Genomic DNA, 24,744 nt, shown 5'->3' with positions numbered 1-24,744 from the left:
AGGGGCGTGAATGCGAGAGCCGCGCTGTAATTACAGACACGGCCGCCCGAGGGCAGCACACCCCTGCCCGCGCAAATTATTTAGTAATTTTAATTTTATTTGGACTTATACAGGTTCGCTTGTAGGCGGAACATTCGAGTGTTTAGTACGTGTGGTAATGTATCATTAAATGTGTCATTAATTTGTGCAGATCACTATCGGCCGCATGTAAAATAAATACGATTTTAATTCAAATGTAAAGTGATTGACTGCTTTTTCGTGTTGGACTTCGAAGATGTATATTTTGACATTTAATATAAATCTTTTGAAGAAATTACTTTTATTCCAGATTTTCGAGATACGATTTTTATTCTCGTAATTGGTATTTATAAAAGATCATCTTGTGAAGACTTTATTAGTAATGGAAGGTTTAAAATAAATGACAAAACTGAATATGAATAAAATTTTATTGTTCCTTATAAATTTTCTTACAATTAGGAAGAACTTAGTGTCGCAGTGCGAGTGTTTCATTTCTAAACAACTAAAGAATTGCAGCCGTAAACTAGAAACAATTTAACTAGTTATAGTTTTAGTATAATTATAATCTATGAGATATTTCTTTATTAAAATATTCTTACATTTTATACAGAAACAGTAGTTGTATAAATTGTATTAACTAAACAATATAAAAATACGACTTAATATATATCTACAGACTTATTGGAAGAACTACATTTCATTTAATTCAACGCTCGTTTTAGTGTTATCTACGAAATATACAAAAATAGTTACAAATAAATAATCTTTTACATAGGAATCGTATTATTCGCTACCTCTATGGTATACGGATTTGGACGTACAAAAATATTTTAGGACCTCTTCACATAGCACCAATTCGGATTAAACATAAACAGCATTTTTTTATATATTTTTTTACATTTTTAACAATTTCAACATGAACAGTCACAAATTGCTGCCGCTACATTTAACTTCGTATAATTTATTAATATCCTACAAGGCACAGGTAATTTTCGAACATCAGACAAGGAGATTGGTTTTATTTAATTAAAATTATTATATTTCCCTACAAATCGTATAAATTCACTTAAAATACATTACTTTCCTTTTTATTCACAGTTTATGCAATAAATAATTGAAAAGTTTTACACAAATTATAAAAGTCCGCCATGTCGGCGAACTACACAATATAAACAAACTGAACCACAATATTATACATTGCTTCAACGGCACGGTAAACAATTTTCAAAAATGCAAAATGCTATATTTCTATACAATGCTTTAAGTAGAATTTTCTTATAATATCACTCTATATCCACATAGTACAAGTCAAAGACATTTTACATTTGAAAGAAAATCAACTCTTTGGGCTACATTTTAGGAAGAGTCCATTTACTATCCCATATCAGTCCTATCTAGTCAATTGCTGTAACAAGTCTGTCGCACTCCCGCCAGTATCACGCTGAACTCGTCCTCGGGTCTCACGTCGGAGCCCGGAGTGCTGGGAGGATACGCCGCCGGAGGAGCCCCGGCGATCACCGACGCGTACGGCGACGGGTACATCCTCTCCGAGCAGTACTCGGGCCCCGGAGGCTGCTCCCCGCAATACGGAGGCCGAGCGTAGCCCTGCTGCTGCTCGTATCTGTACTGCTGCTGATGCTGCTCCATCTGGCCTTCAGTTCCATAGTCCAAGTATTTGTCAAACTCCCTAGCGTCCACGTCCGACTCAGGCGAACCCGTCCTGATCTCTGGACGAGGGTTCATAAAGTTCTGTTCTCCTTCCTGCTGCTGATTGGACGGTGGCTCCTCAGAGAAGTAAGTGCCGCCGGTGTCGTACTCAGTTTTTGGTTGTTCAGGATAGTGGGACACGTACGAGTCCTCAGTTTTATACATCTGTTCGTATTGTTCGTATGGATGATATTGAATGCTGTATTCTGCCGGCATGGGACCGCTGGGAGCTGATGAAACTCTAGGCGTAGACGTGCCTAAAGCTTGCTGATCCTGCGAAGTAGCGACCGGTGGGAAGAACGTCCCAGTGACGAGTGGTGGCTGTTCGGTCAACGTCCTCTGAGTGCACATCACGTACATGCCGTTAGCCATACCCATGGCGGCTACGGGTGCTGGCGAGAAGGAACCCGGCGTTCTATAAGTTTTGTAGGGAGAGTAGGAATCAGACATCGAGGATGCGTTAATCGCACGCCTCCTCTCTTCATATTGGAAGTTTTCCTTTTCATTTTCAACTGGCGATGCGTCAGGTGTGGGGAGAGGCGCCTCGGCGGGCGCGCTCCTCCTGCCTTGAGGTTCAGGAGATCTCGCGGGGGAAGATTCAGGAGTCTGCACGTGTCCGTTGAATTGCTGGTTGGTCTGGAAGTCGGAGGCGAGAGGCGAGGTCCTGTAGGGCGAGAAGCCGGCGCCGGGGTTGTGCGAGAAGCGCTGGTCGGGCGAGTCGGTGCCGGCGGCGTAGGGCGAGCCGAGCGCGGCGGAGGCGGCGGGCGGCGCGCTGGCCGGCGTGCTGGGCTGGTTGGGCCGCGTCTTGTTCTGCTTCCGTCGCCGCGGCCGGTACTTGTAGTTCGGGTGCTCGGTCATGTGAATCACGCGCAGACGCTCCGCTTCCTCGACGAACGGCCGCCTGTCTTGCGGTGTGAGCGAGCGCCACTTTTTACCTGGAAATAAAAAAATGAAAATGAGCCGATTGTGTCTGACTGCATACAATGTTGTACACGTTTTTACCGAGCGGAGAAAATTGACGTGCCAAGAGTTGTCGTGGTGATATTACGATATTATTTACGATACTTTTTATCCGTCGTGTAAGTCGTCGAGGTTTATGAGTTTAGCGTGAAAACTTGTCACAGTTTTTCTATTGAGCGGTCATGTACAAGCTCTTGAGATTTTTTTGCGAATATTTTATGGCACATGAGCTTGGAATGTGTCGTATAAAATACATATTTTGTTCCGACGCATGCCTAATATCAGTTAAAATATTTGCTATTTCCAAGATATGAATCAAAGTAAGACAGCTGTAACATTATACTCGATGTTTATGAGTATTACTTTACAAATATGTAGATAACATCCAAGAATAATATTAGTGGCATGTTAAATAAACAAAATAGATTCAGCCAGTCACAGAGTCAAGCTAAATAATCACGATAGTGTTTTATCAACTAACTATAAAACACGTACTATGAGGGTATCATAAATAACTTCATATATCTTTGACCAAGAGCTGGGATACAATCAAAAGATTTCATACTCTATTTTGTTCGTTATAGAGTTTATTCTCGTGTGTGGTTTAAAGTGTGAGGTTCGGAGTGAAATTATCGAGGAGTCCGAACAATCTTTAAGGATATTTATCAAAGCGACACTGCTTGCTACCGGCAAAACAAACAACTTCACTCTTAGTGATGCGCCGTGTCGATATAAAAAATACACATTTATCAATCGAGAATTTGTGTGTGACTTTTTATTTATTTAATGGAATTACGGAGAAAATATATTTGATTATAAATTGATAGATGATTTTGAATATAGCTAAGTTAAACATTTTTAAAGACGTTTGATATTCTACACTTCGCTATTAGTTTGTTTTTATTTTATATAAATGACCTATAGCTGTTGTTGACCCGCAATTAAGTGGCGATATGATACTTATTCAATAACCTATATTAATTGTATTATTCAATTGACTATTGTTGTGATTACAATAAGGATTGTTTGACCCAAATCTTTGGACTTTAAATCAAAATAAAGAAAACAATTTATGTATAAAATTAGGGACCAATTTCCATCATCCAATAACTTTATTCGAAAAACAATTGCTTTGCTTGCTTTCTGAATAAAATCAACCAAAATCTCGCATGTTTTGTTGTTGATGGAATTACTTTAGGGTCTAGATAGGGACTGAATTCATCTTAATTCGATTATCGCATTTAACAAAAAGCTAGAATTAAAATCTAACAATAAGTGTCTCACTCACGGACACCAATTTTGTGTAATACATTTCAATGGAGTACCAAAAAAAATCTAGAATACAATTCCAATAATCACTACACTTGTATGTATAGTTCAACAATTTGACAGCCCCTCTCCAGTCTCATCTGCCTGCTTGACTGATGTCAAATGTCATTTTGACAAATGACGGCAAAAGGCTTCCTGTAGTGCGGCGTCTTACTCCATTAGTCGAGCAACTTATCGATGTTTTTATATCGATAATTAATGATGAAACTATCTCGGAGATTAAGAGCACTTGTCACTAAAATGGGTGTGGCGTTTTATTTATTTCTTTGCGTAGTTTTTGTGTGTTAAAGACCGGGAATATTGTTGTATTCGTATTGAAATGTAGTGTACTTGACTCGCCTTTTGGCGCCCTTGTGAATAATTTGCGTGCATATTTTTTAGTTCAATGACTATTTAAATTATAGAGTTCATTATTCTTTTTTAACATTCATAAACTCCGTTAAATATGACGATATTAATCTCTCCAGGTATTAATAAACTTGTTTGAACTTATTCGTATAAACAAAGGTTAAAATTAGCAATAACAAATCTAATCTCATTAATAAAAGAAGATATATTTCCGTCGAAAGACGTTCAATTAATCAAAACAATACCTATACAACTACTAATGTTAAAACGTGTTTAGCTACCTATTATTTGAGACGAACATTTTTAACACACCTGCCATCCTACGCAATGGAATCAGATCTTTTGGAACAATCATTCACATGTATTGTTGGAACTATCGATTTGTCTAAATACCGATAAGGAATCGACTACCGGATTCTTAAATGTCACCTCACTACTCTTCGTGAAATATTTCAATGGGTTGCAACGCCTAATAAAGCTTTTAGAAATGTTACTTGCTTCGGTAATGACCGGGAGGTTCGCCGGTTCGACACCTGGGTAAATACTTGGACAAATTCTGAAGGAGGCTTCAACATCTAGATATTTATGTAGTACTTTAGTTTAGAGTTAGACTTGTAACAGTGTTTTGACCTCTTAAAGAAAACTGGGGATTGTATATTTATTGTTTTGCTTTAGTTTTGTTATTGTATAAAACTTAAAAAGGTAGCCTTTTTTCAGTATGCCTCTTGTGCAGCGGGGACTTTTACGAACATACAAGCAACGGACACAAAGTATAACCAGACCCGAAATAATTATTTGTAGATCGCACAAATAATTGTTCCGTATGAGAATCGAACCCACGACGTCCCGACGCAATGGTAGCGGCGTGGCGACCTTAACCACTGTGCCACGTATTTTTAGTGTTAAAATAGAAATTTCAATTTTAGGACCCAATATGACAATCAGAAAACATTGTCAGTCATTGTTATAACATTCTTTAGATAGTTTCTTAGAAGTTTAGTTAAATGTTGTTTTTATAATAGAAAAGGTTTTCACGTTCATTCAACGGGCATAAGATTTATAACTTCATTTTTTCTCAATAAAATAGTAATAAACAAACTCAAAAACGATTACATTCTCACGTAGAAACTGCCTAGATTTATGGTTTTTCCTTGGTTATTGGAAAAACATTTCACATTTGAAACAGTCAATAAATCTTTGAACGAACATTTTGCTTGGGGTCAATGACTTCATGTTTGTTTCACCTTATGTATTCGTATTGATGTCGATGTAACGTAACAAGCGGTATGACTATTTAATTTATTATTTATTTACTTATTTTTTATAAAATAATAAAAATTGGAACAATAGTTTCGATGAGGTTATTGATTTGTGAAATTATAATTTATGAAGGACTTTGACCAAGGTTACAATTTCAATTCTTTGGGCATATATAGGTACATTGTCCCCAACCCGTATTGGCCAGCGTGGTGGACTCAAGGTCTAACCCCTCCCTAATTACGGGAGGAGAGCCTTGCCCAGCACTGGGTCATTAATAGGTTAAATTTATTATTTTTATTAATATATTAATTAAAGATAATTACTACAGTCATACTCAACTTGAGGAACGAAAAATTTATGACCCAATCTACCTAATAACTTACTTATCTATACTAATATTATAAAGCTGAAGAGTTTGTTTGTTTGTTTGTTTGAACGCGCTAATCTCAGGAACTACTGGACCGATTTGAAAAATTATTTCAGTGTTAGATAGTCCATTTATCGAGGAAGGCTATAGGCTATATATCATCACGCTAAGACCAATAGGAGCAGAGTAGCAAAAAAAATGTTACAAAAACGGGAAAAATTTTGACCCATTCTCTTTTATGTCACGCAAGCGAAGTTGCGCGGATCAGCTAGTTAATAATAATATTTTTACCAAACTGACACCTTAAAAATATATCCGCCATATTACTCTCTCACATTAAGAACATAAATCCCATACAAAAACAATTAGTTCATAGGACCACCGGTGTCGTGTAACCGAAGCCGGGCGTTATCGCTAGTGTTGTAATTGAGTGGCGTCGATAAAGGCGCGTGGCTGAACGGAAGCGCCCGTGTCAATTGACTTTTATCGATAGCACGTAAGCTGAGAGCTGGAATGTTTGTCAGTAATGGATAGACGAGGAAGATAGGTGATGCTACTCGCTTAATATGACCTCAGTGATATTTTTACACATGTTTTTCATTCATATTAGTATTAAGAGTAGTTTGACACACATGTTTCTCTATGTAAGTGTCCATTTCTACATACATAATATCACGCTTGTTTTACTCTAAGGTGTAGGCAGGTAAGGCCTATTGCCAGTTACCGGGTACTTTAAGGTGTGTCCCATTTAATAGGAAGCCTATTCAAAAATACAGATAAAAAGCACTGACCGACCAGTGTTAGGCAGTCGTATACATTACTAACAGCGCCGCAGAGGCAGTTGTTTCAGTGCTTGTGAATTGGTTGTAATTTTGGTGAATTAGTACGTCTAACCCTAAACAGTAACTGCCTAAATCCTACGCACGCGTTCTTTTCAGATAGTTAGCGACTGAGTCAAACCAGTTGCATTCTGCATTTCTTTAAAATAATTTTTGTAAAACTGTTTAAAGAATTATCAGGCGGCATAATTGTTGGGTAACCATGTCCCTAAAAAAACCTACAAAGGTTAGTATAACAAAAGTTTAATAGCCGTACCATTAAATTTCTATCCAAAATATTTTTTGGGCAAAATTGTCATTCATTATAAGAATTTTATCAAAATCCATATCAATCAACATAAAGTAAACTAATACGAAACTTTGAAATCTTGATGCCATTCGTACCTTCGTAGAAACCACCCAGGACTATCAGTTGAAGCTTACAAATGAGGGGTCATTAACCCCAACGGTGAGGGAAGGTTCCAGTGATTACCTTGAATGACACCTATCTGTCACATAGAAATGCGACATTTTTTGTATTTTTGACTTATATCTCTCTGTTCAAAAGCGTTTTTGGGATTGCAATTTATTTTGAACCACACAGGTAGAATAAGTGGCGGTTATAGATAGACTAACCAGTAGATAAAGGTATCAAAAATGTATAAAATATTTTTTTTGAATTATTTGATACTTATATAGGTGACGGTCGTTATGATTTTTCCTTGCTTTAAGTTTGCAAATGATTAATTTTATAACCTAGGTTACTAGGCTGTGGAGGTCCGATAGGCAAACGCTCCATGTAAAATACTGGTATTCAGCTACATACGGCAAGACTGAAGGCCGATTTCAACATAGTTGGAAGAAAGGCTAGGATCAGGATGTTAAGTAAAAATCAAAGACGCTTCTCTCACTTTTTCAATTTGACATTTAATTAATAGTTTGTACATTAAAATAGTAATAGTAGCTATAGAGCAAGTATTTTAGAAGGTTTTAAGCTTCCGTTTGTGCAGTGAAAGCTGGTTATTAAAATGAATGTTAGTGTGTTACGTAACAAAATTATATAAAACTGTGAAGTGGATTTATTTTAATGATGTATATCGTAACAATAATCATTTCCCGACAATTATAACGTTAGGTAATACTACTTGGCAGGTGGGCTTAGTTTTAATGTGCAAATGATTTTAATTTACTTCCTTAATTTACTGATTTTCACACATCATTATAAGGTTTAATTATAAAATTATGGTTAAAACATATATTCACCATGATTTTTTATAAATAACCCCCCCACTTAGTCTGTATTTAGTGGAGGATTTAAGGTTCTATCCATCTCTTTTAATGGGAGAAAACCCGTTTCCAGCATAGGTGCCTCTTTAGTTATAGGTACAATAGAAAAAAATGAAATTGTCATAAAGTAGGATAATCTCTATATAAAATAAAGACCCATTTTGAAGGAAAAAATATCTAAAATCAACGCAAGCCAACCCCGGCCCAATAATTACGAAACCAAAGAATTTAACGGTAAATTACCCAACACCCAGAAGCTGTGTTGCCATGTTGAAAAAATAAAATGTATAAATTATGATAACACTGAGGCGTGTCAATCGATCATCCGTGTTGTGACGCGGTGGTCCCGTCCTCTCCTGCGCAGCCTCATTCATTAAATCATCATTATCATTATTAGACTAATGATACATTTAATTAATGATTTATTTTATATTCCGATCATGTTGTGCGAGGAATTTTGAGGAGATCGAAATTAATTATGACAAGTTGCTGTTTTTTATGTATTAGATGTTTTTGTTCTAACTATAAATTATTTGTTTATACATGACACAAAACCTCCTCGTGTATATTATCCAATATCAGAAAGATTATTGAAATGCAGTTCTAGTGAATACATTTTGGTTGAAATGACAAATGTTCTAGGAGTAGACAATAAATTTTCGTTTTCTATTTGTCTTGTAGATGGGACTACAAACTCAACTGCAATGTCGAAATCAAAGACTATAATCTTCAAAAGAATATACATCGATGCTAAAGTTTTAAAAAAGTTATTGATAGTAATTTCAGAATGGCTATAAAATGCCTACCAAACCCGTTAATCAGTGAAAAAGCACCTTTTATAATAAACGGCCGGCACGTGAGTTCCTGTCACGTCTACAGAAATATAAATTACTATTTTTGTACTCAATTTATATTCAAACGCGGCCTGTCAAATAATCCGCGACCTAAAACTTTGCCCTCAATCAAACATTGAACCCGTTGTAGTGTCACAAACTACCGATAGATGGCAGCATCGATTTTTTGCGCCGACGGATGTCCAAGAGCATGCGATGCATTCTAAATTTATATCTTCCATCCCTTTCTTTTAAGTACAACTTGTATATTTCCGTCCCGTTCTATCAAAATATTTTTTTTTGCATTTCGATTCCGAGTGCGTGGTCAATTTTGTCGTTTTTTTTTTAAAGTCTTACCGTGGACAGTGGCTGTTCGTTTTATTGCCTGTGCGTATGTAGGCTTTTATTTCGGATCGCGATGCGGGGTCATGTTGAAATTATTGGCTGAATTTAAATCATGGACGTCGAACAAGGAATACGAGTATATTGTGAAGAGACGGCATGATTACTTTTATGTTTGGGAATACAATTACGATTGAATCTGGTTGTAAGTAGGTCTGAAAAAGGTGTTACACTTTACATATGAATATGTTTAAATGCGTGACTTATGTTCCTTATTAAGGAGCGTTAATCATAACCATAACAATCCACTAAATTATTTTTCAAATTACGGAACATCAACAACATTGCAACACTTCTAGTCCTTACCTACCATCAAAATCCATCACAAAAAGCTTAACAACAGACAATAACGAACACTACAAACATTCTTGAGTTTAGAACTTCAAAAACGTCCATATTTCTGTTCACGACAGCTATTTCGTACGTTATCATTGAACAGAAGCTAAAAGGCTGCCTTCGCCGCGTCCGTGCGGACATTTTTTCTCAAGTTCCACGAAACGCCGCGAAATAAAACGGCAAAGCTGCCGAAATGCATAAACCGACGCTTATTCGGCTCAGCTATGTTGGCGGAAACGAAACGGTGTGTTTGGTACAAGTTAAGAGATGTAGCGGGGCTGTTTTTATGTACCAGTGCTTAAGATATAGCAATAATATGACGTGTTGATGGTTTTGCTTTGTTGACTATAAAGTTATAGCAAAGAGAAAATAAATGCAGAGTTAATTTGGAAGTTAATTTTACCTAAAGATACTTTAGTGACGCTAATCAACACTTGCTTGCATGCCCGATGCTGTAAAGCTACGAAGATAAATAAAACAGAGTGACCGGAAAAATTGCATAAGACAAAGATCTCAGGGGAAAATATACCAATCAATATTTCTACAACAACCCAAATAGTGTCTGCAAAATGGTAGCTTAACCTAGCTTCTTACTACGATGTTCCACGCTTCAGTTTATCCCTCGGTTCACACCAAACACCGATGCATATGTTCAGTACGTAATAAACTTTAGTATCTCGCAATAAACGTGTGCCTGTGGCGTAGCATTGTGCCCCAAGCCCGTGCCAAGTCTACCAGGCCTATACTGGCAGCTACGTCTCAGTGCGTCGACGCCTCCCGCTTTATAAACCATTTTATGTTACGACAGCATGGAAAAGCAATGAAAATACACGCAAAAACTTGCAAAATGTACAAACATTCTTCAAGAATGTTGTACAAGAACCTCCTTTTTCGAAGTCGGTTGTAAGTTATTGGCTTCTTCCAGAAAGTTCGTCCGAGAACATGTCTATGTACAGTACAGTCATAAATAGCGAACTAAAATTCTACCAAATCGGTCCAGTAGTTTTACTGTCAAAGCGTAACAAACGGGCGGAGTCGCGGGTTTTTCTGTATATGAATGGAAGTACTCATTTATATAACTATACCAAAGATTGTAATGTCAAAAATAGTAGTCCTCCGTGGTGCAGTGTTTTAGATCATCACGCCCGCACCGCTGCCATTGCGTCGGGTTTGATTCCCACACAGAGAAATTATGTATTTGTGCGATACTCAATAGATTCGGGTCTGGTTGTACTTTGTATCCGTTGTTTGTATGTTTGTGAAAGTCCCTGCGACACAAGCGCAACTCTTAGTGCGGGAATTGTATATAAAAAAAAACTCTTCTCCTGTATATTGGAAAAAGTTTCTTCAATACTTATGTTTCAAGTAAATGTTCTTTAACTAGCGGTTAAGATTTAGCAGGAGGATGTTAATTGTACAGTAAGTAAGGGTTCTGGATACTTTGTTATGTTTATTACTGCCCTAAGTTGAAGGAATATTTATTACTCATAAGTTTTCCTATAAAACCTTTTTGTTACTTTAAATATGATCATTTAAGTATTTAAGGCTTCCTTGCTTCTATGTTATTTTTTTCTGGACATAACGTCACGGCTGCTATAAGTACCCGAAGATTTAGGTAGAGGTGTTTCATACACCCACGTTTTGCCATACACAATGTTAGTCCCATGTAGATGTCCCATAATAGAGGGCGAGCCTATTGCCATATACCGAGCACATTACCAAACTCCGGGCCAAACTAATAGAAAATAAATAATATTGAGATGCTAAAGTTTAATTATTCTGTTTTAATAAAAACACTTTCGATAAGAGATAGGCATAGAACAAAGACCGCCACTAGGTAAGATCCATACAAATTTCCCCTGCGTCTTTCACATCCATAGATCTTGTCAAAATGTTTTAATACGTGTCAGGATAGTATCTCGTCTAATATAGTCCTTAATATAAGCACGTTATAAACATGTAAACGTTAATAAGAATAACAGATGATGAGTTAATTTAATTGTAACGTGCAAATTAGCGGCGATCTCTATCACTACCGTAACGATATGCATAAGAAATATAAGGTATTTATTATTTCCTGTTTAGAGCAAAGAATACTAAATGATATAACTGCTGATATTATGCTTTATATAATGTGTTGTCATGCCCGGAGTGCCCTGACTCTTGCTCATACCAGGACCTTATGAGCTGTACAGAAAACGCTATACACGTAGCTGAATACTGGGCTGGCAGTGTATAGCAAGACAGAAAGTGTTATACACTATTTTAAATTAATATTATAATTTGTTTGCCATCGACACGCTAAGAAGAAGAAGAATGTGTTATATACGTTGTTGTTAAGTGCAAGATGAGTTTCATGATTTTTAAAAGAATACTAATTCTTCTCTCAACTCGCACTTGGCCAGCGTGGTGGACTTAAGGCCTAACTTCTACCCCATTACGGGAGGAGACCCTTGCCCAGCTGTGGGACAGTAATAAGTTAAATGTATTTTATTATATTTATATACGAACTTGTCGTGAGCTCATCCGCGTGAAAACGTTTTCCGGGATAAAAAGTCCTTAAATCCTATGTAGTAATCCAGGTTATGTACTATCTGTGTTCTAACTATCTGAGTTCATTCATCAAAATAATACGTCATATAAAAAGATTTCATTAGGGAAAGGTACGTTTATGAAAAACATGCACTATTTCTAATATTCTCTAGTCTCTCACTAGTGCTCAATATTGAGAAAATCCCTATCCTATTTATTAAAGATGATACATATTTTAAGAATAGAAAGGATATTTAGCAAAAATTACGAAACAAAGAAAATTGGTACTACAAAAATAAAGACAAGACTATTAATAACAGTCTCTCACATGACAACAGTACACTAACAAGGACCCGTCATTACCACTTAAACTCATCTTCACATTAATACCTTTATTTTTAAACATCAACTCGATATTTATTTCTCCTAATTTGACTGCATTTCTCGGTTACGGGTCGTGCTCATTAATCATATAGCTGTCTCGCTCGCACTTGTTGAAACGCTATAGTGTTGTCTCCCTCTGTCGTGTTAAGATGCGGTGCGCGTACGCTACGATCCCGCGCGTGCCGAGACACAGTTGTTTTTTTCGATTACAAGAAAAGGCATAAAATGAAGTGATTGTTAGACTGACGTTCTATTGGGTTAGTTTCCGTTCAGTTTGGGAGCAATGGTGCGAAACGATCGTTATTGAAAACATTGACAACGGCTGTCATGTTTTTTTTGGATCATTAAGTTCTGCTGTCCAATAAAATGTCGCTAAATTATCTAGTTTAGTTTTTCTACGATTTTTATGTGATTATTTGCCAAAACGCTTGTTATTAGAATGGAAAACTGACTGTCATATTAAAAGATAGTTTATAGTTATTATATCAGAATAATTATGTAATTTTGACTGATCCTTAAGGAAAATTTGTCCCCTTTACAGCATTTTTTTAAAGACATGTTGAGGCACTCCATTTAACGTGAGATAATGAGCAAAAAAATAAGAAATTGTTATTTTTATAGACAGACAGCATTAATTAACCAAATAATGCATGAATCACTAATACAGTCTAAAATATAGTAGAAAAATGGAAAGATCAAACGAACTCTACATATTCAGTACAAGTAGCTACAAGCATGTTTGTATTGTAAGTTAATTTCTGCGTAACTGATAGTCAATATTATGTAGAGTCGCTTGTTTCGTAGTAAACCTCCGTAGTTTCGGCTGCGGCCATTGTTTAGTGTCGTCGCACACGTTTCCATATTAGTACGTAAGGTGACATTGAAATATCATGTAACATAGGCGATCAAACATTGGTATTGTAGAGCTGACATTATGTGTATTTAAATTATAGTTTTCACTGATTTAAGGCGTATTTTTGATTAAACACCTTGAGAGTTAACGTACTAGTAGTAATAATTAATTAGTTAAGTCAGTATGGCTTTTGGATGACCAAAACTTTCGTTAATTTAATGCAGGTGCAGGGTTATAATTTTAAGGCAATTTCTGCCAGCGACTTTTTCCGCATGGAACGATTTTCCGAGGTAAAGAAGATGTTCTATATGATATAAACTATGTACTTGCATACTAAATATTTCAGCATTATATATTTTACAGCATTTTCGAGACGATGTTAAACACCCATATGTAAAACCTTTCGTCTCTAAAATAGTATTTTGTATTTTTATTGTCAGGAAAATTAGCTTGCTTTTGCCATCTCATACGTACCTTAAAGTAGTATTTTGTCAATCTTCTGTCACGTAAATTACCTTGTTTCTGCAATTTGAGACCTAGGCAAGCCCGATTCTGGGAACCACATAACAATTAGCCAAGAATCTCCTTGAAATATTTATTAGGCTTATAATGACAAAATAACTTGATTTGCAGTTAATTTGAAATTATCCAGCCAGTTATTAAACGGCGGTGATTGAGAGGACCTTGTTCTAAATGTATACTACAAAGTTGTCAAGAGAATCAATATTATGAGGGGATAATGAGTAATAATGGTAGAATTAGAGTAATCTCTCCTGTAATCGAGGAGGTTGGTTAGCTTCGATTAATACTTATTAAAGTCATAAATAAAGATGATGATATTTGTTAAAAGAGGGCGAGGATTTCGTGAATTTGTTTATTTGTATGGCGCACTTTGAAAAACGCAATGAAAAAAAATACTATACGTCATAGGCCACACTGTTCGTTTAGAAAGTTTAAACTCTTTTTAGTAAACAGCTAGCGATTTTGAGTTTGGAAAAAGTCTGGCACAACAAGTCCTGACACAATCGTCTGTTTTCATTAAAATGAGTTCAGCAGTATAGCTCTAAAAGTGTAACAAATAGATAGACAGACCAGTTTTCGCATTTCTCACAGGTATTGGTTTAAATTTAAAAGTTATTAGTTAGTATGTTTGTACAAACTAAAGAAAAAATATTGCAAACAATCGTTTATAGTTAAACTTTCGTTATAGTTGTACCTTCGCAAATTAAGAAAAATATATTGCAAATAATCGTTTATAGTAGCTATTTTGAAAAAGTTTCCAGCCAGTATGGGCACGTAAGAGCACGTAGTATTGAAGGTTAAGTAAGGGCGGTGGCACAGTGCACGTGCTCATTACCGCGCGGGTATTCGCGACGCGTGTGCCGCGCGGTCACGTCGCCAGCACGCGCCGACGTGCGGCTCCACTGTTACACGGCACGGGATTGTTTTAGATTTTATTTGACGTTATAATTTTACTAATGAATAGTAGATAAACATGGTTACAATAATTTGATAAAGATGTAATTTTAATTTTTTTGTTTTATTGAGGATTGCTGTTTTAGAACCAGCTTCACAGTTTGTTAGTAAGTCGTTATAACACGGATAAGGACTGTCAATTACATCTAATAGGTTACCTGATACTTATTCAAAAGTGGTTATATCACGTTTAAGTAGTAAAAAAAACAAGTTACATAACAACAAAACAGAAATTCATTTTTAATCTTTACGAAGAAGACTTTAAAATATCAAACGCGCATATTATCAAATGAAGTGTGAAAAAACGGATGAAGAAATTAATATGATTTAAACAGAAATGAAGATGATTTATTGCAGAAAAGTTGCGATAGCTGTACTGCGATTACCTTGAAAGACTAATATGACGAAAATATTGCTCTAATTCTAAATTAAACAATGGAAATACTCCACATTGCGGCAGTACAGTTTGCGTTAACGTCAGTTACGTTATTAGTTATTATGAGTGACGCGGCGCGGGCGAGTGCGGCCGCCCGCGCCGCCGCTGTTCGCCGAATCGCGCGGCTGCACGGATGTCGCGTCACGTGGATAGAGTACTTATTCACTAATAACTAGCGCTACATGTGTTTTGATAGAGTTGGATATCCTTTTTAGTTCTAGTCAGCTGTTTAGATGTTGAAAAGAGAGTTGAAATGTTGATTTTTGACCAGAAAAGATGAATTTTGGTGCTTGAAATTATTGAATTACACGAAATATTAAGAATGTAGTCTTTTATTACATGGTCGGTAAGCAAAAATGTTTAGTTTTATTCATCTAATTTTACTATTTAGCACTAAAAATGTGTATCTACAGCGGTTGATTAAAAGGACATCATAAAACAAAGTTCTACAATTCACTGAATAAAAAACACCCTAAAATGTGAAACGCGTCGATGTCTTTTATTTGAACGCCGAAATTCTTTTCTACGTAGCAATGCGGTTGTGTGGTTTGAACTAAAAATAGACTTTATCTTATTTCAAATGTTATTATTATATAAAAATGTTATTCATATATATTTCTAACTTAATTTTAAAACTGTACTCTTAATAAATTTTATGTATTACTATTTAACCAATCACTGTTTTTTGTGTATGTACTGTAACTAAGTCTCAAACTCTATCATAGAATAAATGTTACAAACGGAGACCTTTACATACTTTTTTTTTTTTTTCGTACTTTTTTTTTAAAAGACAACTCCCGCACTAAGAATTGCTCTTGTGTCGCGGGGACTTTTACAAACATACAAACAACGGACACAAAGCACAACCAGACCCGAAACAATTATTTGTGGATCGCACAAATAATTGCTCCGTGTGGGAATCGAACCCACGACCTCCCGTTGCAGTGGTGTCGGCGTGGCGACCTAAACCACTGCGCCACGGAGGACCTATCATTGTATTATGATTAATATAGTATAATATGTATATCGTGTATGTACAGTCATGGTAGAGACCGGCGACGATGTCTGGCTGTCGGCGACACAAAGCCGGTAGCGAGCGTCGCGTCGCTCTACCCGACAAAAGACTCTATCGTATATGCAACACGCTTTCCAAGCAACTGTCAACAATTACTAGTCGAGCCTTTTCATATCGTGTTGTAGAGCCTTCCACGTTGATTATATTATAATTGGTATTATAAACCTATTGTTGTCTGTAGAGTAGCGTAATAAATGAAATGGTAGACATTGATTGTTTACTGTAGTAGAAGGATAAGAACATTTTCATTATTAGAACTTTCATAATGTAGCGTTTTTATTATTATTTTTTTTTTGTAAGCCCGCACTGTCCCACTGCTGGGCAAAGGCCTCCCCCATTTTTTTCACTATATAAAATATTAATATCTATTAGAGCCGTTAAAAATTAATACTAGTTCTATTGACTTACTAGAGCGGTAGAAGGCGTTCTAAGAATCACAAAATTCCAAGTTCTAGGTACCACTCAATCTCAAACTCTACATATAAATACTAAAGCTTTGGTCGTTGTATTGTTTGTCCTCGTAGTCACATACAATCATAACCCTCAGTCAGTACAAAGAGTCTGGTAGAGTCTCTACACGTTGTCGGCGACACAAAGCCGGCGGCGCGCGTCGCACGCGCACATTAGCATGCGCCTCGCCGCGCTAACGGTAGCGACTCTACGTTAAACTGATAGAGTTAGGCGCTAATAGACGTTTTACTGTGTCACACGTGGTCTATATGTATTTGTTATAAGTATTTCGGTGTAATATAAAAAGACAAATAAGAATAAATTATTTTGTTAGTCTTTAAACTATCACGCCTTTATAATTTAAACTTAAACGCGAAGAAATCTTCAGTAAGAACAAGTCACAGTGGTCGAATTTCATTGAAAAATCGCATTTAGAATTTAAACGTTTGAATTGTAACTGTCTTAAAAATAATAATGTAATTGCATAATGTTATACGAATATCTTTTGTTTGATATAGTCCGATTGAAAGCGATTTCATATAAATACGAAAAAAAAACGACATACACAATTTACAGTAAACTGGACAAATGTTGAGCTTTGCTCATACAAAAACTATACCTATTTCTAACCACAACTACAGCATACCTCTAACTCAAAATCCATCAAACTCAATCCCTTTCAATCATCCTCCGAAGGCTCTACATTAAAAATTCGTCTCTATCGGTCCTCCACACATATAGATAGAGTCCCATACATAATTCATTGTGGACACAGGTGTGGTCACGATGCATGATACTGAATTTTCTACTACACTTTACTCGCAGAGAAATTGTTTGCATCAAATTGTTTGATGCTTGAATTGTTTTGTTTTTGTTTATGTTTTAAAAACAACAATTCTACTGCCATATATATGAGGACTATCTATCAAGAACTTTAGAAACTATTTTTTAATTTTAATTTTAGAAATTATTTTTGTAAGTGAAAATTACCAAATACTATGCTACTATATAATTATAATATGAATGAAAAGAAAATCAAGCTTTTGACGTGATCATTTTGCAGTAAAATATGGTAGTTTACGTTTTGTCTGTCAGAGATGAAACATACATAATTATGTCTAACTTGTTCAAAGTCACACAAAGATATTAAGCATTATTAAGCCTTAAGAATTTAACAGAATCTGCCAATGGACTTCAAAAGAGTAGAATTTTCGTACTATGTTATGTATGTACTAAAAAAGAATATAGATGCAAGTTGCAATACTATAGTCAATGCAGTATAACATATTTCCTAAAAGATTTTTTTTTTAAGTTAAAAAAGTAATTTAAACAACGTATTTTTAACAGTATCTAAATGTACTTTTAACAGAATTTCAACATGAACATTCTTAAACGTGTTTAAAATAGACCTGAAAATAACAAAACGTTATATCAAGGAGCTTGTCTTTGTACCCTGTTTAAGGCCTTGATGAGTTCAAGCCTTGTTTGGCTCGATACAATGACCAACTGAAACAGGTGTAAATACTCCCTAGATCTGAAGATACAGCAGTCTTACTCAACGTAATTGCTTTTCAATTTATAAAAGAGTAGTGTTTTGCAGGAATTTAAGAATTCGTCGGTCAATTCTACTATTGCTAAGGCTTGCTATGGTATATTGTATATTTATCGAACAACAAAACCGACTCGACTTACTTGTTCGGCTTGTGCCTAATTCATCTACACATATTCGGTTTTGCTGCCCGGCTAGGCCGATTAAAGCCATACCGAATGTATATAGCAAGCCTCAGAATAACAATAATTAGGTCTTATTTAGACACTCTGTTTCTTTAGAGATGAAGCTATGAGTAGTGTGAATCTTGTCCTGTAATGTACCTACAGCCTTTCAATTCATCAAACCGCCCATCCCTTAATTCTCACAGTCCCAGATGTTCCCATACATCATATTATAAGCACAAAGTCAACGACCCTAAAAATTCCACAATTCCAAACAAAATTACAGGGGCCACAATCGTTCGTCGCCCAAATGACACGCCCGTGACGGCCAAATGACATAATTGTCAAAATAGTCACTGCACTGACAGCCGCACGTGACATCGACGACCGAAAAAGATGCCAATATCGAAACACATCAAGTAAGACAAGGACAGAGAATGGCGCGTCGGTGTCAATTATAGGCGGGGAAAGAGAATTAGAGAGGAGAACGCGCCGGTTTCAAATTTGGAACCGTTTTGTTTTAAATCGATAAATCGTTCGATTTCGTGTTCGATTGCGTGTGGTCGACATTTCTAAGAATAATTGAATACCAATATTAAGTTACAATTCTATACTATTAAAATGATTACAACGGAGTGAATGAATTCTGATTCATTCATGGCTCAAATGCGAAAATATTTCATGACGATATTTTATAATAAAGACCATTCTATTAAGGGACGTTATTATTAAATACGGTCCACAATTTTATGAGCACATTTATTAGTGTGGTATAAGAAAAATCGCTCATATATTTGCACGGAGCGGTCCTGCCCTTTCGACGCCTGTCGTGCATAAAGTCCGTGATCATTTCTCCTAATTATACGTGTGGCGAAGAGGGCAGGGACTTTTGGTGCGATGTGGGTGTTCGAAATATGAAATTACGAGTTGGCGCAAACGTGTGACAATGTTTTTTAAAATAATAAATGGAGACATTGATTGCTGTTATTATGCCTAATGTACGCTACGACTATAAACTTTTATGATCAAAAAGTTTATATGAAATAAACTTAACACGATAAACGGGGAATATTTATGTGTTTTTAAATAAGTGTAACGTGAGCAGATGTCACGCATTCACCGGCGTGTCATGAAAGGGCGATAATTTTATTTATCGCTTTATAATGAGCACGTTTACACACAGTGTTAAAGGGTAAATATATAGCCGAGTCATTTATTTTGCTGAATAATCTGAATCACTATGAATTGTGGAAGTCGTATATCTTAATTTTGTTTGCAGTCGATCGTGAAGAATACAAGACTAAATTAAAGGAGTACCGACCAAACTTTTGACGGATGTTTGTAGTAAATTAGTTCAAAGTAAAAAAACGGAAGCGTATATCATTCACGGTTCACTTATTGCGGGCTAGACAGAGTTCTAACACACGCTTCTAAGATAAAATAGTCTAACAAACTGTTCATGAGAATATAATATCAATTAGAAAAAAACGTGCAGAATTTTGAAATCGAGACTATAATGAAGACAACGGAACATTTTTCTTTTAATATTGTCTAAAGGCCACGCATAAGAATGTTAATTGTCATTTTTTAATAAAGGCAGGCTGAAAAGAAAATATATTAGAACTATTTACCCATGAACTGATGAACAAACACGAGATAATTAACCCTATTAAATCACCGCTGACCCACGGTTAATCGATTCAACGAACTATCGTTATTAGAATCAATTATTTCATAATCGATAAAAAACGAACACACGGAAGCTGCTCGGCGGCCAATTATCGAGAAAAAATCGATACGATTATGACGGATCGGTTAATCGATTCATGCTTTCGAGTTAAGTAGGGGAAGTATGGGAAAATGATTTGCAGGTCAACTTTCTACTATTACAATGTTAGTTATGTTGATTGTAGGCTTTACGTGAGTTCATCTCCTTTGAAGTACGTAGATGGTATCAAAGTTATAATGTTGATGGAAAATTTTATATTTTATGGCAATTGTAATTTGTTTGTCTTTATTTTGTAAAAGTACTATTGTCATATTCAACCGACTTCAAAATTAAAAGCTAAAGATAATTAATAATATTCTTGTGAAAAGATAATGTAGCGAGTCAGGTCGACTAATTTTACGACCTGGCAACATGCAAAAAATCTCTGAATACTTAATTAGACAAGGAGGTTTTATTAAAAAACCGTGTTTCAAATTCGAACAACTCCACACTTAAAATTCACAAAAAAGGTCGTATTCTAACCCCGTATTTCGACAATCATCACCAAAAGGCACCCACCGTGAAACATTGTCCTGAGCCTACCAAATCAATTTCCTGTGCCAACAATTAAGTATAACAAAATTTAAAAATAAAAAAACTGTATAAAAAGGCAAAGTTCGCCGGCTACAGACCATTTCTTTGGGGTCATAGCACCCAGCAGGAAGTCATCGTCGCGGGTCGCCGCGCGCGCAACTCTTACGAAAAATAATTCTCTTCTAGGTATAACACATAGCCACTGAGACGTGTAACAGTACGGTTAAGTTTTTATATAGAAATTTTATTGTGAACGTGATGTGCTCGCGAATATTTGATGATGCCATTTGCAAAGAATGGATGATCGTTGCTATGTTATTATTGTTAAAACTAAAATTATATTTTACAAAGAGTTATGGGACGTTTGCTTACGTTTTACGTTTATGGATAAAATGCTGTTAGCTTTTATTAATTATGTGTAGCTTGTTTCTTACTGTAGGAAAATAAGCCTCAATCAATATACTTTAGTAAAAATGAACGAATTCAGTATACGAATAAGTACTAGCTACTAGATTTGCTTCTAGTAAAAGTTTCTGTATATAGTGGTAAAAACTTTTTATCAAAGTATTGCACTCAGATACAATAAGCATTCGTTGCTAGAAATAAATAATATTTTCAGGTGTCAAACTCTGTTTAAGTATCGAAGAATAAAAAGACTTTTACCCACCAATTTAGGTCTTAAATATCGACCACAGCAAAAAAATACCTACATCAAAAACAAAAAAGGTTTAGATCCCAAAACATATGGCTACAAAAGTGAAAACCCATCTTTCTCTCACCTTGAACTGCGTAGCAAGTACAGTGTCGTGTGAACAAGCGGCCGGGACACGGAAGTTAACGCATCGCCGGGTCACAAGCCTAGCTAACCTCTACTTGAAACTCCTTCGTACATAATTAAGCCCTTTGTCAACTATTGGGAGGTAATCTTGCCTTAGTAATTGTTTTAATGGCGGTTTAATTAGATATGTTAGGAAAGATGGCCGTTTCTCATGAAACCTATTAATATAACTAGAGTTCTTTTAATTGTAGAAGTAAGATTGTAGGCTGTTTGATAACTATCAAAGGTTTATATTGCCAAAAAAATGGCTCCTAGAATCACTAGCCCCGGTTTCTGAGGTACATTTAGCGGCAAAAACGCCATTGAATAGATAAACTACCGTTAAATGTACTCATAGCCGGGGGTAAGTTTATAAGTATAATCCCCCTCAACATTGAGAAAAGGAAGTATTAGGTACGAGTGCATTATAAAGTACAGGGTAATGAGTACTGTTATAGGAGTACACTTAAATACATCCAAAAATCTTAACCCTCTTGAAACTAGTCTAGGTAAGTCTCTGTTTTTATTCCAAGTAGAGCTCTGGTATGTTTTTACAAAGGATGAGTACACCATTTCACGGATGAATAGTCTGAATTAGTTTATAGTAATTTCAAAGCATCTATGAATAATTGAACATGATGTTTTATATTAAAGGAAATACGCGGAAACTAGAATCCTTTAACTGAATAAAATATTATTACTCTGTATTTTATTAAATTTTCTTTATTTTTCCGCGATTCTACACTTATTATAACTACCAAATACTATTAATTATTATTCTTAATGTAATGAAATACTTCTTCAAAACTACAGTTGATAACAAAGCTTCCTAGTTTTTCTATCGTAAACTACATACATAATAACATACAATGTTTTCCAAGCTAATCTCGGCAGGTCAAAGTCCACTGACCGTGCAATTAAAACGCGAAAAACCATACATATAAATAATCTCAATCACTGTATACAGTTAGCCGTCATGGGAACACGAACCTCATGCATATTGCACTAGTTAACTATAAAAATTATGTTTTATAGCCATAATTACATCGCACAGTCGCAAGGGTAGCCGCCCGTGTAAATCTCTGACGGCTTGAAAAAAACTAGCGGCTATGAATCGGTAGTTTGCTAATTGTTTGTTAAGTCATCTGATTTATTGGTTGTTTTATTTGTTCTTGATATGTGGGGTGTATGGGAAACTAAGTATTGCTATTTAAATAGTGTTTCGTTTCTTTCACTCCTTAGCGAAATGAAATAGAGAAAGAAATATATTATAGTAGCTTTTTAACTAAAATAGGTTTAGAGTGTGTTTACGAATAAGAGGGTAGGTCTAGTCTATTTTAATTTGTGATTTATTGAGCTTTAAACATCGATTATCACGGCTATAGTTCAAATAATTAAGAATTGTATTCTCGAAAAAGGATACATTCAACTTTAGCATTGATCATAATAAATCTATCTGCCAAGTGCAACAACAAAGAGAGTTTTAAATTATAGCATCTTGTGCTTTTTACATAGTGAAATCACTTCTTCAAACGCGTTAATATCAACTTTTCTCCAAAAATAATGGGGTTATAGGAATGGCATGCGGAAGTTAATATACTCTCCAATCTATTTCATATTATAGAAACAATATGTTGATTTATTTGAAATGTTATTCCCTTGAGCTGTAAATAATAAATGTTGACATAATATCCTTAGAAATTTACAAGCGTATCAAGCTACATCAATTAAAACAGTCTCGCACAAGGCGTTAACACAAAAAATAATAACAACGAACAATTAATACCTTGTCTCATTAACATAACCAACATATCAACCATTTAACGCTATTACACTAATTTTATTTGCCTATCGCCCCTTGACCAACACAACACAAACCATTTTGAAACATACCACTTAAAAAATAAGGTAGAAAATCGTGAAAATCTGGGCGGGGATATATGGATTCATTGATGGTCATTCATAATTTACGAATATATCCGATTTTGGACTTTATTCAACTAAAAATAAGGTTGGTTTTTAGGTTTTTGTAAAGCGAGATGGGTGGTTATGCCTAATGAATAGATGTAATTAATAAAAAACGCTTGTAAAACGTACAGTGCGATGATATCGCGTTGTTTGTCCGTTGTTTAGTAAATATAAATGTTTAAATGTTAGATTATCATAATATTATGTTTGTTGTATACTCTTTGGCTATGTTTGAACAACTAATAGACAAGTGTTTGTTAGTTTTCTATCCGACGTCTAATGTTTTCTTTTAGAACATTTTATTTGAGGAAACTATCTCTACCAGGATGAAATCATAGCAACGGTTATGTTATTAAACATGTTTGACTATCTTCTAATTTAGGAGTAAACTTTGAAATCAAGTAAAAACTGTTTTAAAATCTGGACATGTATAGCGCGAGAATGTTAAAATCATTTAAACATCTTTTAATAAACATATAGCTCAATAAGGAATAGAGAATTAACTACCACCTTACTTGAAACAACCGCTAAAGACATAGTAGTTTAAACCAGGATTTATATAAATGACACGCGATGAAATAAAAGGAAAGCCGATCCAAAAAGATTCTAGCCTAGGTACTAACGAGAATAATTCATCACTAGCTCTTTTGTCAAAGCAATTCAAGACTTCATTTATCAACCTACGACCCAACGTGTGAAAAGCAGTACCAACAAATTCTCTAAATTAACGGCACATCTTATCTAAATAATAAACTTGAAGCATGATCTCAAAGCATCTGATTGACCAAGTTGAGGCACAGTTATATTACAATTAATTTGATGAAACCGCGTCAGCGCAATTAAGCCGTTCGTGAAAGTGGGAGACAATGGATCCCACGTATCTTGTGTATGTCACCTACATTACATGTGGATCACGGTTGAGGATTTGGCTCTACAGTTTTATGATGGCATCTGCCTAGTTTTCTTAGAGTAAAAAGATTTATTGGGGTAAAAATTGTGTCAATGTTAGTCCAGGTAATAAACTATGTGTCTCTTCAAAATCTGTTCAGTATTTTTTGCATGAAAAACTCATA

General features: G+C 35.4%; 1 protein-coding gene across 1 annotated transcript in view; it reads right to left on the bottom strand.

Annotated features, from left to right (window-relative positions):
• Window positions 1-432: 432 nt before the first annotated feature.
• The window catches only part of Sox15 (Sox box 15 transcription factor), a 125,454-nt gene continuing 101,142 nt past the window's right edge, over window positions 433-24,744 (bottom strand). Inside the window, exon 4 of the mRNA XM_076129233.1 lies at window positions 433-2,660. Coding sequence (XP_075985348.1) covers window positions 1,417-2,660 — 1,244 coding nt within the window. The 3' untranslated portion in view covers window positions 433-1,416. The remainder of the gene's footprint in view (window positions 2,661-24,744) is intronic.

The sequence above is a fragment of the Anticarsia gemmatalis genome, chromosome 22 (assembly GCF_050436995.1).
Source record: "Anticarsia gemmatalis isolate Benzon Research Colony breed Stoneville strain chromosome 22, ilAntGemm2 primary, whole genome shotgun sequence".
Classification (NCBI taxonomy): domain Eukaryota; kingdom Metazoa; phylum Arthropoda; class Insecta; order Lepidoptera; family Erebidae; genus Anticarsia; species Anticarsia gemmatalis.
The sequence above is the reverse complement of the archived record's forward strand: the minus strand, read 5'-3'. Positions and strand labels throughout refer to the sequence as shown.